General features: G+C 41.6%; 1 protein-coding gene and 1 pseudogene across 3 annotated transcripts in view; one reads left to right on the top strand and one right to left on the bottom strand.

Annotated features, from left to right (window-relative positions):
• Positions 1 to 18,248, top strand: part of TEK (TEK receptor tyrosine kinase) — a 116,246-nt gene extending 97,998 nt beyond the window's left edge. For both annotated transcript variants that reach the window (XM_080920571.1, XM_080920570.1), the window contains exons 17-23: positions 2,244 to 2,434; positions 2,925 to 3,038; positions 10,014 to 10,084; positions 11,206 to 11,246; positions 12,051 to 12,147; positions 16,377 to 16,476; positions 17,273 to 18,248. In XM_080920571.1, the coding sequence (XP_080776697.1) occupies positions 2,244 to 2,434; positions 2,925 to 3,038; positions 10,014 to 10,084; positions 11,206 to 11,246; positions 12,051 to 12,147; positions 16,377 to 16,476; positions 17,273 to 17,347 (689 nt within the window). In that variant the 3' untranslated portion in view covers positions 17,348 to 18,248. The remainder of the gene's footprint in view (positions 1 to 2,243; positions 2,435 to 2,924; positions 3,039 to 10,013; positions 10,085 to 11,205; positions 11,247 to 12,050; positions 12,148 to 16,376; positions 16,477 to 17,272) is intronic.
• Positions 5,151 to 5,705, bottom strand: LOC308423831 (large ribosomal subunit protein uL22-like; annotated as a pseudogene). The gene has a single exon. The product of its transcript is annotated as a large ribosomal subunit protein uL22-like (transcript).
• Positions 18,249 to 19,499: the final 1,251 nt, after the last annotated feature.

Genomic DNA, 19,499 nt, shown 5'->3' with positions numbered 1-19,499 from the left:
CAGGGTTTCCCTAGTGGTTGGCTGTGGGTCTCTGTATCTGCTCCCATCAGTTGCTGGAGGAAGCCTCTCTGGTTACAACTGGGTTAGGCATTGATTTATGGGTATAGCAGAATATCATTAGGAACCATTTCATGTACTTGTGTCATATCCTAAATCTCTGGGCTGTCTAGTCTCTAGTTCCATGTCATTCAGGCAGTGTCAAATGTGGGCTCCCTCTTATGGCATGGAGTTCAAGTTGGAGCAGTCTTTGGTTGGCCACTCCCACAGTTTTTGCCCTACCACTACCCCAGCACTTCATGCAGGCAGACTAGTTTATGGATCCTAGGTTTTGTGGCTGGGTTGATGTCCCAATCCTACTGCTGGGAGACTTGCCTGGTTATAGAAGAGGGCCAGTTGAGGCTTCATTGTTCGTGTCATTCTTACAGACTCCAAGGATTCTATGCTGCGTTAGGTTTCTACTTTGCCTCTCAAATGCCCTTCCCCAATTTCAGTTGTCACATCCAGTACTCTCTCCTTTTATCACTCCCTCTAGCATGCCTGAACTCTCCTGTTCCCATTCCCATCCATCCCCAAGTCCTATTCTATTTTGCTTTCCTGGAGAGATCCACATGTTCCTCCTTGAGCCCTTCAAAGCATTTCCAACTAAATTTATGAACATGACAAGGCTGTCTACTCTCCATAAATATTGTGTTGTTTTATATATTAAAAAATAGATAAAGCAGAAGGGGTATGTTTGGTAGAGGTGTAGTGTGGTATGGGTCAATACTGAGGTATCCCACAGAGTTTATTTAGGGCATAGTTGAGAGAGAGAGAGAGAGAGAGAGAGAGAGAGAGAGAGAGAGAGAGAGACAGAGACAGAGAGAGATAGAAAGACAGAGAGAGACAGAGACAGAGAGACAGACAGAGAGCGGGGGGGGGGGGAGAAGTAGAGGCTGGCCATGAACACAAGGAGAGAGAGAGGTGAAGAGGAATGGAGAGAGAAGGGATAGAGAGGGAAGAGGGGAAGAGAGTAAGAGAAGAGAGTGGGGGGGGGGGGGGGCAAACAGACCCTATGTATACCTGGCTGTTGCCAGGTAACTGTGAGGAATAGCCGAGAAGGAATGCGAACATATTCAGTAATTGATGTTCTAGCTAGAGCAATGAGACAACTGAAGAAGATCAAGAGGATGTAAGTTGGAAAGAAATGCACAAGCAATCCCCCAAATTTTACCAGGGAACTCCTACAGCTGATAGACACCTATAGTTAAGTGGCTTGATACAAGATTAGTCCAAAATAATCAGTGACCCTCCCATACACAGATGACAAATAGGCTGAGAAGGAAATCAGGGAAGCAATATCCTTCACAATAGCTGCAAATGATATGAAATATCTTGGGGTAACTTTAACCAAGCAAGTAAAAGATGTGTCTGACAAAAACTTTCAGTCTTTGAAGAAATAAATTGAAGAAGACACCAGAAGATATCAGAAGATGAAATGATCTCCCATGCTCATGGGTTGGTAGGAGTAACATAGTAAAAGTGTCATTTCTACCAAAAGCAATCTACAGATTCAACACATTGGTATTGACTTTAAAAATCCTCATCTAATTTGTAACACCATTCTTTTTCACTATTTTTTTTAACAAGGAAAAGAATTTAGGTTAAAAGTAAAACAGTGAGACAGACTTCCTTTAGGAACTCTATTGCTCTATTTTATTCTTCTAAAATTCAAGTTTTTTTGTGTCTTTAAGCAAAATATGATTTGAAAAGCTAGCTCCCTGCTAGGCAGTTGTCTAGTGAGTACTTGGTTTTTAGCATGGTTTTAGGGAGAAGGGAAGGCAGAGACATTTGGCCATTGGTCTACTGTTGCTAGAGATGCAGACCAGAGCAATGTTCCTAGCTTGTGTTGGCTTTTTAATGAGTACTGGATGAAGTTAGTGAGACTCTGATGAAGGTGTCCCAGGGAAGAGGATGTTATGATTTTCTTGCCCTAGTGTTATGGAGTTGATGAAAGTATTTCAGAAATAGCGGTGCATTCACATCAGGTAACAGTGAAGGAGTGGGAAAGGAAGATGGTGAACGCAGGGCTGGTCCCTTGAGAGCCACAGCTCTCTAACATCAGCATCCATCATCTCCTTACTACTAGATGTATCTCCTTTGATCACAATCTCCAATCCAAGCCAATCTCCAATACCAGAGCACATCTTGAAGTTCGCCCAGCTGTTCGGTCAGGATACGATGACTCTCTCACCCCTTCCCTGCAGGCTACTTGTACCTCGCTATTGAGTATGCCCCACACGGAAACCTCCTGGACTTCCTGCGTAAGAGCCGAGTGCTAGAGACAGACCCTGCCTTTGCCATTGCCAACAGCACAGCTTCCACACTGTCATCCCAGCAGCTTCTTCATTTTGCTGCAGATGTGGCCCGGGGGATGGACTACTTGAGCCAAAAACAGGTTTGCTTTTAGACCCTTACTTTGGACATCTTGCTGTGGAGTTCCTTCTGCAGGGCTCTAATGTGTTTAGACAGTTTTCCATGATCTTTTCTTCTCTGGTTCCTTTTTAGTCTTCCTGAGTTAAGAAACTGATACCATTCCACCCCATAGAAAGAATTCAATTCCCAGTTCTGACAGTGTATTTCCCAGGGGATTTAAAAGCATGTATTTAGTGAGGTGCCCTGATAGTATCATACCGAGGTTCACCTGCCAATAATGTCAACAGCAGAGGTTCCTCATTACTGTGGAAAGTCCTGTACTTCCTCCCAACCATAAAATGACTCTTTCAAGATGTGAGAAGTTGCTTGTCAGAACCTACTATCTGAGAGTTGTGAAGTGCTTTAAGGGAGCTGGGTTCTGAAGACCTTGTCAAGGCCTTTCCACTGTGCCATTTCTTATGTATTCTCTACCAAGTACTACACTAAAGATGCATGACTCTTTAAATTTTTAGTTTATCCACAGGGACCTGGCTGCCAGAAACATTTTAGTTGGTGAAAACTACATAGCCAAAATAGCAGATTTTGGATTGTCCCGAGGTCAAGAAGTATATGTGAAAAAGACAATGGTAAGTTCTGGACACAGAAGACCTCCCTGTCCTGCTAGAATGTCATTGCTCTGGGTGGCTGACACATCTGTATATAGATAGTGTGTGGCCTGGTACTCTTTCACATTTGGGTTCCTAACATGATAGATACTGTTGTCACTGGGGACATACACAGTTGGCCTCCTTAGGAGTTTCTTGGTCTTACTGATCAAATACTTTTAAAGTGGACCCAGTCGGAATCCCAAGGATGGGTGTTAGAAGTCACTTGGAACATGTTGGAGGAAGGAAATGGGAGAGAAAGAGAGAAAACGTTACATCTTAGTTGAGAACAAGTGGGCAATGTGGACACTCTGAGGAAAAGGGTCAGGCACATAGAGCTTTGTTTCTTGTGACTTTTATTGAACAGGGCAGGACATTGCCCTCCTTTAAGGTAACAAGGCTTTAGGGAATGTAAGTAACACAGGTAGCCGTCAGGTAGTGTAGCTATACAATTGAACAAAGCCTACTGGTCAGTGTTCTGTCTGTATCCAGTCTAGGCCTGATGAACTTCCATTCCCTGCTTCTAAACAACAAATGGGGAAGGGAAACAAAAAAGAAAAAAAAAACCAAAAACTTAGGGACCTATGAGGGGAAGTATGCTGTCACTAGATGTCCCTGTAGAGAAGAATGTATGAAGGCTTGCCTATGACTGTCCTCTCAATAGAAGGTGTACTCACTCAGCCCAAATCAAAGTTAGTTAAATCAACTCTTTCTTAATGATACTCTGCTGAACATGATTTTACCTTCAAATCTAAGATCAGAGTAGAGCAGAACCGTGTAATATTTGGTGCCCAGAGAAATCAGGTCGATTCTCCTTTGGTGCCTGCCCAGGAATCAAAATGCCTGGAGACAGCCACGCCCCTGCACATGTGTCACACTGATGACATCATATTCCCTAGGTGGTCAGGCCTTGCTGGTAAACAGGGCAGGAGCAAGCTCATGTCCTTCTTCAGGGGCATGGCTCTGCCGACCATCTCTTAGACTGAGCTTTCCCGAGCCTTCTCCATTTGTCATGAAAGGGTCTTTTTGAGTCTGTGTCTCTGACCTCTTAACAAGGTCCAAGGCTCTGCCTTATCCTCAGATACATGCTTCTTTTTATTTTCAAAATACTCATTTACTGACAGAATAGAAAATACTCACAATTTCCTGAAAAGCCGAGTGTCCCTATGCAATCACCTTAACAGACTTTTCTAATCAGTGCTGCCCTCGGTCTTTGTACCTACACCCACACAGTTACACGCGGTTTAGTTTTAGTTTTCCACTCCTGTTTCGGAGGAGCATGTAACCCAGAGCCTCCCTTGTTCCCATGTGGCCCTCTAGTCTGGCCTCAGTACCCTCAGGAGCTGCAGGAGGCTCCTCAAGGTTCAGTGTGTAGAGAGCTGTTTCTCTCCTGGTCCTGTCTGGTGTTTCCCCACTCACTGCAGTGTTCCTCCCTGAAGGGGGTGGGTCCCCACTTGCCCATGATGGCCAGCTCCCCAGTTTTTCACACTAGTTTATAGTATCCCCTTCCTTGCCTTTCTCTGATTTGGTGGTTGTGCAGTCCCGGGTAAGCGGTTGGAAGGATCCACAGGTTGGGTAAAGTTTAGCTTCATGGTCTGAAGGCATCCATTTTGATGCCTGTCTCAGATATTCAGTGATGGTACTGCTCGGTTTGACATCCTAGAAAAGGCAATAGTTTCTTTCAGAGCTCAGAAGAGAAGGATGCTGTTGGGGCAAAGCAATCGGGACTAAATTCTGTCTTCCAAAAGTGCAGTAAAGTATTTATCAAGCAACAAAGACTGGGAACAAAAGGCAAGAGAAGGGCATGATTGGAAAGAAAAAGCTGGTGCAGGATAGCAAAATGCCACCAGGGGAAAGACTGGCTGCTTTCTCATGTCAAGTTTTCAAATCAGTGGTTTGTACCTGACAATTACAAGTGGAACTTTAAAATAACAGTTGCTGAGTCCTACCTCCTAGACAGTCTGATGCCAGGGTGAGGTACTCTGCATTAGGAAAGTTATCTTTACTGTGGTTTCCTTTAGGGTATATTTAACTTATTCATTGATAATTTCTTTTTTTTTTTTTAATTTTAACTCCATTTATTTTATGCTGAATTTATTCCCGTGCCATGAGCTTTTGCTTCTTCAGTTTCTTCTGGGATATCTTTTTCTTCTGTGCAACCTCCTCCTCTGGTTTTGGAACGATCTGTTTCTTTTCAGTGAGGACCATCTCAATGTGGCAGGGGGAGCTCATGTATGGGTTAATTCGGCCATGAGCTCTGTAGGTTCCCCGGTGCATCTTAGGTGCCTTGTTCACCTGGATGTGTTCAGTGACTAGAGAATCTACATCTAAACTCTTAAGTTCAGCATTACTCTCGGCATTCTTAAGCATATGCAGCAAAAACTCAGCACTCTTTTTTGGCCACCGTCCCTGTGTCCAGCCCCACTGTTTGGCCTGGGCGCACCTACCAACGACACCATTTTAATGCCGGAATGGCACACATTGCTTCTTTAAAGTGACATCCTTCAGATACTTGGTGGCTTTACGGATATGCATACCCTTGATTGCCTGGGCAGTTTCCCGGGTGTTCTTAAAATGAACACGGAGGTTTGAACCTCTGGATTTGCATTATTCTGTGGGGTTTTCTGGGTCAAGGGAGTAGCAAACCATCTTTACAGGTCACCTCTGGCCACTTACAGGAAGAGGCTCATTGATAATTTCTTATATCGAACCCACATTTCCTTTCTTCTCCTCACTAGGTACCCCTCAAATACTTTTTGCTCCCTGTTGTGGTGAGTTTTTGCTACACCTCTTTGACTCCTGGCTGTTCTCACACGCACACACACACCCAGAAGCTATCTTTGGATCTGTGAATAAAACACACACACACACACACACACACACACACACACACACACATTTTTAAAAATGTCTTGGCCTACCTCAAAGGCTTGGCACCCCTAAACCCTCCCCTGCTACCCCAGGCCCAGTCGGGAAAGTGGCCCGTAGCCACTCACCCCAAGTCTCACATGGCCGGTTGGCTTGCTCTCATGCCGCTCCTGCATTGCTTCCTTCTACGAGTGATGGTGACTCTCTCACCCTCAAGACAATAAATGTCTCACCCTGTACCTAGCCAATAGCCACTGGCATCTTTATTGATCAATGAAAAAGCAACTGGGGACAAGGACCTTCAGCATCTGGACACACAGATTCCCAACTGAAACAAAGCATTAGAACCAATAGTCAACACCTCCCACCTTCCTTTTCTCTGTCTTTATTTTCTCAAACGATCCACTAAGTTCAGTTAGTGCTGCCTGCATGAACATGCGTGTGCAGCCGAGCATGGACAACTTATCAGCACACACTCTGCTAAAGAGAAATGACTGCCCTCCACAGGAGGCCATGGACTTCCATTAGCTCCCCAGCTAAAAGTGGAGCTTCTCCCATCCATGCCAGAATACCGACAGGCTTGATTGTGTGTGGACCTCTTGCTGGTAATCACAGATACCATGAACTCATGAGTATAAAGCCCCTATTTTGTCTAGAAGACAGCATTTGACAGAAACGCTCCCATCCTCTGCCTTAAATTCTTCCCATTGTATCTTTCTCAGAGTTCCCCAAGCTTCTGATATATAAGTACTCCAGTCATGGAAATCCAATTAGAATTAGAAAGCAGTTAGAAAGCAGTTAGACACCCCCACAGCCCTGTCACTATCGACTCAAATGGTATATCTTATTGGGCGGTCAGTATTACAGCACATGCAGGCTCTGTGACTAAGTCCACTGATGCCTTTCTCCACAATCAGCCTTTGGATTACCTTTCAGTGTTCTGAAAAGTAGCCAGCAGGGAAGTTTTTGGTTCAGTTCTGGCTATCTTTCTCTGTGTCCTACAACCAAAATGTGCTGTGTCTTCAGCAATAGGGCTTTTTAGTCTAGCTGTGGGGGGCAAGCAAGAACAATAACATCCCATGTTGTTTTAGGGGTGTCTGGGACTTTCCTGACCAATAACTCATAGGGAGGCATCCCATGCTCACATGAAGATTCTCATTTAATAACAGATCTTCTGGGGAGAGCATTGTCCACCCATGAAGAGTGACTCCATTCAAAACCCTTTTGAGTTACATATTTAAATTAGCTTTCAAAATAATGTGTTTCCATAACAACTTTTATTTTATTTAGTCTGATCCTGTTCCCCATCCCCCATTTTTGCTTACTCCTTACACTGTTTTCTTTCTTCTGTTTTTATAACTGCATGGGTCCAGCTCTCCCCTGCACATCTGAAGGCTTGTTCCTGTCCCACTTGCATATGCCAGTTTAAGCTTCCTGTCCTGTACAGACACACCAAATTAAACACACAAATGTAAAAAGTTCAGAGCTAGGATTCAGGTGTTTATCTTTCTGGGTATATTTTCTTCCCAACCCTCATAAGTAATTCCACTGTTGAAAGCATTACTATAAACTATACTGAGCTATTATTATTGAATATTATTAATAAACATCAGCCATTTCCTCATTGACTTATTGTAAGGCCATTTATAATAATAGTAGGTTCAGGGATAATATGTTAAGACTTAGTCAGTACTTTCAGCAAAAGCCATCAGATAAACATAGCAATTACAACAATTCAGTGCCCAAGGCTCAGGAACACATATGTGTAGGAGCACAGAGAAAGCTCCCTGAACCAACCCTGAGGGCAGTCATGGAGGGTTTCATGGAGGAAGTCAGCTCCTATGCAACACTGTGAATGTTGAGTAGATATTAGATATGAAGATGAATTGCAGGAACTGGATAATAAGGGCCAATGTAGAACTCTGGAATCAAAATAGAACAGTAGGACTTTGGGGGATTATATAATACAACAAGTAAGGTGAGTTCAAGTTCAGGGTTTGAGGAGGCAGCAGGGATAGGGTCTTGAGGCTCTGTGACCTCCAGTCAAGTGCTTTGAAACTCAGGTAAGGACTTGTATTTTAGGTTATGGATGCTAATGATGGTATTTTAAAGTAAAGACCCATATCTGTAAACTATTCATTTCCATCAATCATCTTGTAGAAAGGACAGGACATTAACAGGTGAGTCCTATCAGGTAGAGTGCTCACTGAAGAGGAGAGATACTACCATCAGGTGGCAGCTGAATCAAGGTGACAGGGAGAGTGAAAGTGGATGGAGTCCAAAGAAGTCAAATGCAGAAGGTGTGGATGCACATTCAGAACCTTGGCAGTATGAAAGCCAAGGCCTGTGGGGTTGGGGAAAGAAAGCAGCTGATGCGACCGTACTTTCCACTCTACGGCTGTGATACAAAAGTAAGCTAGAGGAACAGGTGGGGGATTTGGGCCCAGATTGACATAGAAAGAAGGAAAGTATATGAGAAAGAATATAGGGTAAGTGGGTAGATGGGGCCACCCTCTTGAATCTGAGCCAGTTTGGGATGTACAGCCATTCCACAAAGGACTGGGAGAGGTCCACACACTGAATCACCCTTCGAGACAGGAGGAGATGGGCAGCCTATTAAAATGCCTGCAAAGGCAGGTTGAGGAAGACCACCCCCCCCAAAGCCCTTCTGATTTTATAGGCTAAAGTGGCACTGTTGAAAATTTGGGCATCTCTGGGAGGAGAAGAGGGAGGAAAGGAAGAATAGATCTCTCTAACGGTGAGCTATATTACTTCACAGATGCATAGGAATCCTCCAAATCATAAAGAATTTTGAAGGAAATAGGAACAAAGTTTCACAATACCAGGCTACAACTCATTTTACCCAGCCTGGACACAGTATGACCCTAAACGAGCTACTTGTAGCCTAAAATATTTTCCTTCCTGATTGATCGAATGCTATGGCAACCCAGACATGCCCATCTCTGTTGAAATAGCTTTTATTTGCCTGACTTATTTATTGTCTCTTAGGCTTCCAGCCTCTGCACAATCTAATCTAGGCCTAGAATGTTTTCAGTGTCTGAGACTTACTCCTGAATAAGCTCACCCCTTCTTAGTTCTTTCTGATTTCTGGCTTTATGGTTCAATCCAGCTGTTCCTGCTCACACTCTTCTCCAACCTGACTGAGTCAATCTGACTTCTTTCTCTGGGACTCTCCTGAATCATTCTGCTTGGCCTCATACTAACTTTGGTAATATATTCTAATCTTTCAACTCCATCTCGTTCTGTCTTCACCTGTGTTTGGTTTGTTCTTTCTATTTAACCTGAGACAGGTTAAACAGTTCCTGCAAAACAGCCTCTCCTCTCTCTCTCTCTCTCTCTCTCTCTCTCTCTCTCTCTCTCTCTCTCTCTCTCTCTGCAGTGCTCTGTCAAGTAGCTTTTCTTTCCTCTCTGTTCTCACAGAATTCAGGCAGATTCTATTCTGCAAATCTTTCTCTGATTCGTCACTTTGTCTGTCCCTTCATTAGACGTCAGTTTCAAACAGGGGGACTTCCTTCTACGAACTAACTTTAACTTCATTGTTTGGGATTAAAGGTGTGTGCTAAGGGTGTGTTTGTATTACAGCTAGAGGGAATAAAAGTGTGCGCTAAGGCTGAACCTCACCACAACAAAAAAAAAAAAAAAAAACAGTTTTTTTTTTTCAGTAAATAACTCAACCATGGTGTTCCTGATGTGATCAAATATCCTGCAACACACCTCTAAGGTGGTTTTTTCAAGTCTACCTTTTCCCCCATTGTCCCCTTCTCATATTACAGCTACATTCTCAGTTTCTGTGCCTGTCCCCTATTTAAAAAAAAAAAATCTATGGGTGCCACTCAAGCACAAGGTGATCAGATGAATAGCTGAATGACTATCAAGTGTGCACATTCACATAGACAGACTCACATCAGACTCCCTGGGGTAAGCCTAACACTGTTTGCATATCTTTGAATTTAAAAACCTGTCTGCGGTTGGAAATTCACAAACTGAGGCTTTCTTAGTCTATTGTGCCCACCCGTAATTCTACACACAAGGTCTTCCCTAAGTGAAGTCTCACTTTGTTCTCTCCAGGGAAGGCTCCCAGTGCGCTGGATGGCAATTGAGTCACTGAACTATAGTGTCTATACAACCAACAGTGATGTGTAAGTAAGCACCTTGCCTCTAAGAATTTTTTTAAAGTATATATGTGGGCTGGAGAGATGGGTCAGTGGTTAAGAGCACTGACTGCTCTTCCAGAGGTCCTATGTTCAATTCCCAGCAACCACATGGTGACTCACAACCATCTGATGCCTTCTTCTGGTATGTCTGAAGACAGCTGCAGTATACTTATATATAATCAATCAATCAATCAATCTTTTTTAAAGCATATATATTTGGCAGAAATGCTAAGGAGAAGCAGGGATAGCCTGGGTTATTGTGCGGGCAGTTCACTGGCCTGCTCTCAGGGACAAAGCAGCTGCTTATGTTAGGACCTGCCACTGCCACCAGGTAGGCTAGGCATGTGCAGCAGATGGAAGGAGGAAATAAACTCAAAGAAAATGAAGCTGCAGAATGGAAGTTCCCAGTGTAAATGCCCACGGGTCAGGTTTGAGGGTGTCTTTTCCCATCACATACAGACTTCAGGTGGTAAAGCCATGACTTCTAACGAGAGAAAGGGTATAGGGGTCTCCCCATGAGTCTGCTCCCTGAACCTAGCATTGTGGAAGCAGCCTAGAATAACTGCCACAGTGGTAGAGCCACGCCTTCTTACAGCCTGCAGTGACAAGGCACGTATACACAAGTCCTCTTGCAGGAGGAGAAAGTAAGATCAGGAGGGAGGGAACCAGAGTCCTTATTTAGGGAGGAGGAGACTACCATGTTCTCACTGAAGCATCACCAGGGCTCCTCTACTTTTGGAGGATGATTCTTAGGGGTCCCATATTTTCAGTAGTTTATACCAACCATTCAAGTATCAGATGGCAGAGAAGCATCTCCTCTCCCAGATGTCTGGTGTGGAATTCATTGTCTTCCACACTAGGGCCCTGCATTCATGGCTTACTGGGTTAAGTTTGGAAAGATGAGTCACCCCCACCACACCCCCAACCCTAAAACCCTCTACAAACCTAAGAAGAACTCATGCTGTGTGTCAGGCCTTAGCCTAGAAAGCATATGACTAGCTTTTCCTCTTTGGCTAGAAGGTTGCTTACCAGGGTTTGGGGTGGGGCAGAAACCCCAGTGGTCACTCTATTCACTGATGATTTGTTTTATGCTGTCTCTCCTGCAGATGGTCCTATGGTGTATTGCTCTGGGAGATTGTTAGCTTAGGTGAGTATTTAATTTATATACCAGGTGAAACACCGGGTGGAGACCCTCCAGAGTCTCCTCGTAACCACATAACCATATTTCCACGGGACACTCTTTAACTGATGCCAGCAGCAGAGGACAGCTGCACACAGTTCTGTTTCTAAACACTGTATATTAACACCATACTCCATACTAAGGGCCTCATGGTGTGAGCTTTACTTTAAATTGTTTCTGCCCGAGCACGAGTGTCAAAGAGCAGTGACAAGTTACCCTATAACCTGAGCTGGATGGTACACAACCAGTAAAAGTCCCAGCCATTTACTCTCACGGGCAAAACACATGCCCCAAACCAAACACTTCATGTATAACACGATAGTGGTTTAATGAGTCAATGTTTTTAAATTGCAAGTTGCTATATTCAAAAGCAACGAGAAGGTATTGCGTAGGATTTCCCTTCCTTTGAAGTCTTCCTACGATAGTGAATAGCATTTTAAAGTTAAGCTGTACTGTAACTGTTGTTGATAAAGCAGGAATTGCATAGATATAGACTTTTAGTGTGAAAAATGAAATGTCATTGGTACATGACATAGGAGACTCGGGGAGAAAGGAGAGGTACCGTCAGGAATGCAGTCTTGGTGGGTTTCCTCCGTCCAAGGTGTGGTGTGGTCAGTGATGTGAACCCAGACTATTACATAGTGAGGTTGTGAAGGGAGACACTCTGAGTGCTTGCCTTCTATCTTCTCCCTCCTCATTGCTTAGCACTGGGGCAGGGAACATAGCTTTCTGTGTGAGTGGGAATCATGGACCCTACTTCCTGTGTTTCAGGAGGCACCCCATACTGTGGCATGACATGCGCGGAACTCTATGAGAAGTTGCCCCAGGGCTACAGGCTGGAGAAGCCCCTGAACTGTGATGATGAGGTGTAAGTCAGGCCTCCCTGAGGTCATTTCCTTTCTCCATGGGACTCTAATGGAGCCATTGTCAGATATGTAGCACACCCACATTAAGATGTCAGATAGGTGAAAAAAAAAGAGATTTCTGCTAGTAGGACCACTATGTGATGGGCAAGGAACAGCAACTTTCCCTGCTACTTGATCTAGGAGAGTGATTAAGGTACTTGAGGAGGGTGGAGGGAGGAAGAGCAAGGACAGAAGAGTGTGAGATACACACAATTGTCCGTGAAAAGTGCAGTAAACTTTTTATTTAGGTTGGTGTGGAGATTTTAGAGTCATTCTGTTGAGCAACAACTTGTTCAGCTTTTGCTTCTTTTGGGGTTATTTTTTTCTCAAGGAAGAACAATTAATGTCAGGGGAGCCTCCATTGCAGAACTAGCCAGTGGGAGTCCCTACGTGGCAAAATTTCAAGAGTGTCTGGCAATAAGTTGAACAAACAAGTTGTTCAGACTTTTAAGAAAGAAGGAGATGCTCATATTTCCCCTGGTACAAGAGGTATAAACATAGTCACCCTGAGCAGACATGGAGGATCGAAGACCTCCAAGAGGATATGAATAAATTCTGGAATGAAGGCTGTAAAAAGCACAGTTGAATAAAAAAAAAAAAAAACAATTTAGGCTATAAAAATGGTATTTTATAAAACAAGAATCTGTGAAGAAAGGCCAAAATGAGATATATCCTGAAATGAAAACGTCAGTTATTCATATGAAAACCCAGAGGAGAGCCCTGGCAATTGATTAGATCAAGTGGAAGACTGTCAGGTCATGATAAGGTGAAGGACTGGAATTACCCAATCAAAAACATGTTCAATTTAAAACAAACACAACCAATAGCCAAGAAATAGAACCTATCGGGTATAATTGAACACTGTAAAAAAAAAAAAAAACACTAAACTGAAGAAACCATTGGAATAAGAAGGTGGTAAATGGACCCAACTCAAAGACACAGAAAATGTTTTTAATGTACTCAAAGAAATTTACAAAGTCTAAGAAAAAGATGTATATCAAGGTGCAAAAATCATGTAGAACATCAGATAAAACTAAAAAGGACCTCTCCATGTCTAATAACAGTCAAAGCATTAAATGCACAGAAAAAAAAGGGAAAAAATGAATACTGCAAAAAAGAAAGACCAATCCACATGTACAAATAGGCCTGTCAGAATAATAGCCATCCCCACCCCCATGGAGACTAGGAAAGCCAGAAGGACTTGGATGGATATTCTACAAGTTATATAAGATTACAGATTCTAACAAAGACTACCACAGCAGGCAAAACTGTCAGTGAAAATTGAAGTATAAAGAAAAACTTTCCATGCTAAAAATATTTAAAGAATTTATGACTAATATATCTCTACAGAGGACATTAAAAGAAATGCTTAGGTCTGAAAAAAAAAGTTAAACCAAAAGAGGTATAATAAAACACCAGAAAGGCAACAAAATATCAGGAATTAATAGACATTATTTAATAATAATAATCTTATTAGTATCAACTCCCCCAATTAAAACAAAACACAGACTAATAGATTTTGTTTAAAAACAGGATCTAGGGCTGGAGTCATTGTTCAGATGTTCAAGAAAAAGACTCAAAACCAAAGAGAGAAACAAATAGAATTCATCATTTTGCTGTATTCAAGAAACAAATCTCATCTCACCATCAACAATAAATACCACCGGAGAGTAAAAGAATTTCAAGCAAAAATAACTAAGAAACAGGTCTTATTCTAATATGGCAGCATGCTCTTCAAACTAACATTTATGAGCAGGACATTTCACACTCACTAAAGCAGTGGTTCTCAACCTTTGTAACACTGCAACCCTTTAGTACAGTTCCTTGTGTTGTGGTGACCCCGAATCATAAAATTATTTATGTTGCTACTTCATAACTGTCATTTTACTGCTGGTATAAATATGTAAATATCTGTGCTTTCTTATAGTCTTAGGTGATCCTCATAAAAGAGTCCCCCAAACCCCTCAAAGGGTCATCACTCACAGGTTGAGGACTACTGCATTAAAGAAAAACCTACAATAGGATATGTCCTAAACATACACACTTCAAGCTCTCATAAAAGAAATACGGTTAGATCTAAAGAGCACTGATTAAACATAGCACAGGGATAGTGTGTTATTTCAATACTCCACTGTCATCAATAGACAGATTTTTCAGACCTAAGATCTATCTTCAGAAATTCAGAAAATAAGGCATAAGTCAAATGGACCAGTAGTTACCTACAGAACATTCCATTAAAACACTAAAGAATACCCAGTCTTCTCAGCATGGAACTTTCTGGAAAACCCACCACATATTAGAACACAAAGCAAGTCTCACTAAATACAAGAAAACTAAAATCACATCCTGCATTCTAACCAGTCACAAATAGAATAAAGCTGGATATCGACAGCAATAAAAGCAACACAAATTAAACAATACAATTTTTGGCGGTAATTGGGTCAAGGAAGAACTCAAAAAAGAGATTTTTGAAAGTTTAGAATTGAATTAAAATGAAAACACAACATACCAAAATTTAAGGGACATAAAGAAGGCAATCCATCATCTGAGAGGGGAACCTAAATTATTAAAATGTTCTATAATGTTGGGCTGTAGGCAAATCTATGGGACATTTTTTAATTAGTTATTGATGGGGGAGGGCCTAGCAAGTGGTGTTATTCCTAGACTGGTGGTCACTGGTCTATAAGAAAGCAGCACCCCTCCATGGCCTTCACATCAGATCCTGCCTCCTGGTTTCTGCCCTCATTACTTTTGATGATGAACTGTTATTTGTAACTGTGAGAAAAATCAACCCAAGTTAATTTTCGTTATGGTGATCCTCTGCCATAATAGAAACCATAAATAAGAAAACACATTAAAGACCCTAAAAATCTACCAAAAACTACAATGACAAAATATGTTTTTAAAGTAGCAGAATATAAAATCAGACAACAAAAGTGAGAAACCTTCCAATATGTAAGGGCAAATACACTGAGGAAAAAAGATCAGGGACACAATACAATTCATAATAGCCTCAAACATAACCTGGAGAAATGAAATACCTGTATAATGAATATGCTAAGATACTGGAGAAAGATTGAAGAAAAATACCAGAGGATAGAAAGGTTAATAGATTTAATATTTTCAATATCCCTATTTCAAAATCAATCTACAGATTCAGGGGACACCCCCATCAAAATTGCTATACAAGTCTTCAAAGAAATTGAAAAAAATATTAAATTTTATATGGAAGCATGAAAGATCCAGGATAACCAAAACAATCCTGAATAAAAAAATGCTAGACATATCACTATTCCAGATTTCAAGTTGTTCTGCAAATTAAAGACAGCATGGCACTAACATAAAAATAGACAAACTGATCAATACAACAGATTTGAGAATGCTCACATAAGTCTGTCTTATTTTTGACAAAGGCTAGCAATACACTGTAGAAAAGAGAAAGCCTCTCCAAGTGGCTTTGGCAAACTGGTAAGTTCTAGGTAGAAGGAAAAACTAGATACTTACCTTTGATCCTGCACAAAACTCAACTCTAAATGAATTAAGCAATGTCAACAGAAGAGCTGACACTCTGGACATTATAGAAGAAAAGTAGGAAATGCATTTGCATTTATAGGTACAGGAGAGGGATTTCTGAGCGGGAGTCTAGGCATGCAAGCATTAAGATAAACAAGTAATAACTGGGCTGTCATAGAGTGACAGTCCTCCTGTATAGACACGTACACCACATCTGAGTTAATGTTTCAACAGAATTAGTATCTGTGAGCTGTTTCCTAGTTCTTAGAATGGCTGTCAATAATTGGTCCTTCGCTCCTGATTAAAGATGCCATTTGTTTTTAGTGACAGGACTTCTAAAAGAAATATACATATTGGCATTCCATAAGGGGAACTAATGTTTTAGGGAGGTAGTATTCCAAAAGAAACGCTGCTATAGACAGGTAGCTCAGTTCATTCTGCACGGCTACAATAGCTGAGAGCAAAGTTCTGAAAGAATGGCAATGAGTCTGCACTGTAGCTCCAAATGAAGAAAGGAGATGTGGGTTTGGTGAAAGGTGGAGTACATATATTTTATGCCTGACAAGTCACATCCCTCAGTGACTAATTTTGTTCTTCTTCTGCCTCACGCTTCATTCCTATGGTACGCCCTGGCCTAAAGCACACTCAGAGTTAATCCTTGTACTCTTTATGTTCAAAGGTATGATCTAATGAGACAATGCTGGAGAGAGAAGCCTTATGAGAGACCATCATTTGCCCAGATATTGGTGTCCTTAAACAGGATGCTAGAAGAACGAAAGGTGAGCACAATTTGATGCAGGTCCTCTTTCCCTAAGAATTTGTGATGTGCTCAAGGTGATCACTAAAATGTCATTGAGACAACTCAACAAGCTGTTCTAAGAATTGCCTTAGGTATTACGGGCACATAATGGATATGCTCCCTAACTTTGAGAAGTTAGGGAAAAATAAGATTTCTATATAAAATATAGTCACTCATACAATAATAAACAGCCTGCAGGTTATCTCTCAGAGCTGGAAGCAGTCTTATTTGTGTAACCTGTCCATTTATAGATAAATGAATAGATCAATATATATATATATATATATATATATATATATATAAATTTATAGATGAAGAAACAAAGAGGTTTAAGTGACTTGGTCAAGAATATATACAGACAACAAGTCTGGCCTATAATTTACTATTTGGAGGGAATGAAAGTCTCTTGAAAAATTTAAAAAGTAACTGTATCAATTTAGGGGTCAACAGGCAAATTAATCCAGGTTAGCAAGATTATCCATATAGGGACAGGTGGCCTAGGGAAGGAGCCTACACTAGTTGAACTTTTTTAGAAGAAGCCAATGAGATCCCAAAGGTGGTCAGAAACTAAGGCTCAGGGGAGGAAGGAATTTTACTTAGAAGTCAAGGGATGAAATTCAGAAGACAAAACAAAAACCACTGTCATATACACAGAGAGGGAGTAAGAACAAAGAATGTCCCCCTAGCTATGAAAGATAAGGAAGCCAGGACATTGACCTAGCTGCTCCTGGAGGGACAGAAGCAGTGTGCTGTATTCTAATCCTTTCTCATTTCAGACATACGTGAACACCACGCTTTATGAGAAGTTTACCTATGCGGGAATTGACTGCTCTGCTGAAGAAGCAGCCTAGGGCAGAGTCCTCCCTTTTCGATGGCCATTTCTCTTCACTGGCATAAGAGCGCCTTGACACCTGTACTCAGCAAGCAGCCCACTGCCAAGAAATGTGATATACAAGTGTATATATTGTGCTATGTGTTTGGGACCCTCATGATACAGCTCGTGAGGATCTGTAGTGCGTTCTGACTCTACTATGACTGTATATACTGCTCGGAGTAAGAACGTGCTAAGATCAGAATGCCTGGTTGTGGTTTCATATAATATATTTTTCTAAAAACATGGATTGCACAGGAAGGTGTGAGTACAAATACTGTAATGCATAACTTGTTATTGTCCTGGATGTTTTTTATATTTTCCTTTATAACTGAATGCTATAAAAATGTTTTGCTGTGTACACATAAGATGCTGTTCGTTAACCTAAGCATTTCCTTGATGGAACAGGAAGAAAAGTGAGGAAAATGTACAAATGACATTAGAATATGGGTTACTACACAAGAGGCTAAACATTCCAAGTAGCAGAAAAGAGGGTCTCTCAATTCTGCTCCTCACCTACAGAAGCCAGTTCATTTGGTCATGTGACAGTTTGTCCTGTGATTTTACAGCACCCAAATCATTCCAAAATGTTAACATCTAAAAACTTTCTTAGAAGACTAGGAACTTTTAGAGAGATATAAGGTCAAAAAACAAATTGATGGGACTTACATTTCGTTTCTCTAGTAATCTGTTGTATATTCTAAGAAGTAAAACGAGGAATTTAGGAGTGCTGTGTGACATTTGTGACATGGAGTTACCATTCCCACATGTATCATACATTGTAAAAGTGTGTAGTTTTGATCACTTGTGAATTTACTGTTGCTGTTGTAACCACCTGCTGCAATGGTTTCTCCTGTAGGTGAATAAACGTCTTGTCTACCCACTGTGTCTCGTAAAAATATATTTGGAAATGTACTTTTATGTCGATGTCTTAAGATGCATGAAGTTGGTGAGTACATATTTATGGCAGGAAAGCAAAGCACACAGGCTGGTAAGCTCTATAACTCTACCTCTTAATTCGCTGTCTGGCCTCAGCGGAGCAGACCTCCAATAGCATCCACTGAGCCACAGCTTCACCCACAGGAGAGGAAGAAGCATTAGCAGTCATTGCTATCAAAGTCACCAGCAACCGTCTCCGTCATTGTAGACATTCATGTGTTAGCTGTTGAGAATCCTTGTGATTTTCCTCAGTACCAACCCCAGTTGACGGAATAATGCCAGACATGTTAAAAAATTCTGTGTGCTATGCACCAAACACTCCTCCAACCTCTTGCAGAGAGTGTCTTTCCAAAGCAAACCAGGTATATAAATACTGTAAAAACTATGCAGAGAATATCCAATAAAAAGATTTTTTAAAGTATCTCTTCTATTAAATGTTCACATCATAAGCAACAAGAAACATGAAAAACCAAAGAGACAAGTTATTGCCAAAGGAATTTTTCTACAATTTCCTTGTAATTGATTCCAAAAAAATACATGTATTTCCTAGCAAAGAATTTTCAAATTGGCATTTAAAGAAATATCTTCAGATTTCAAGAAAACATGGAAAAGTAATATAATGAAATTGGGAAACAGAAACTTAGGAGAGAAATATAATTCTGGAATTAAAATGTAAAATGAAAGAACTGAAAATTCTAAAAGGAGGGTATCAATAGCTGAATAGCTTCAGCAGAAGAATTCCAAATTTAAAACACATTGTTTGATAATACCAATAAATAAAATCAGAAGTAAAAAGAATGAAAAGAAGAAAAGAACGCTTCAAGATCTGCCCTCTCTGCCTCCTTCCCTGGGGATGCCACAGGTCCTCCTGGGACCCAGCCTTTCTGCCTCATCCCACCCATTTGTGGAAGCTGCCAGCACCAAGAACCACAAAAGTTGGGGACCTATTGGCCTCTCCAGCCTGGAAATCAAGTTGGCAACCATCTTTCCCCTTCCCTTCCCCCCACCTACCCTCCCCTTCCCTCCCCTTACCCCTCTTTCCCTCTCCTTCCCCCTCCTTCCCTCCTGCTCCCTCTCCTCCCCTTCCCACTCCTTCCCTCCCCTTCCCTCTCCTTCCCTCCCCTTCCCTCTCCTTCCCTACCCTCTCCTTCCCTCCCCTTCCCTCTCCTTCCCTCCCCTTCCCTCTCCTTCCC

This window comes from Micromys minutus, assembly GCF_963924665.1.
Source record: "Micromys minutus genome assembly, chromosome: 9".
Taxonomy (NCBI): Eukaryota; Metazoa; Chordata; class Mammalia; order Rodentia; family Muridae; genus Micromys; species Micromys minutus.
Note: the sequence above shows the minus strand (reverse complement) of the source record. Positions and strands in the feature narration are given on the sequence as shown.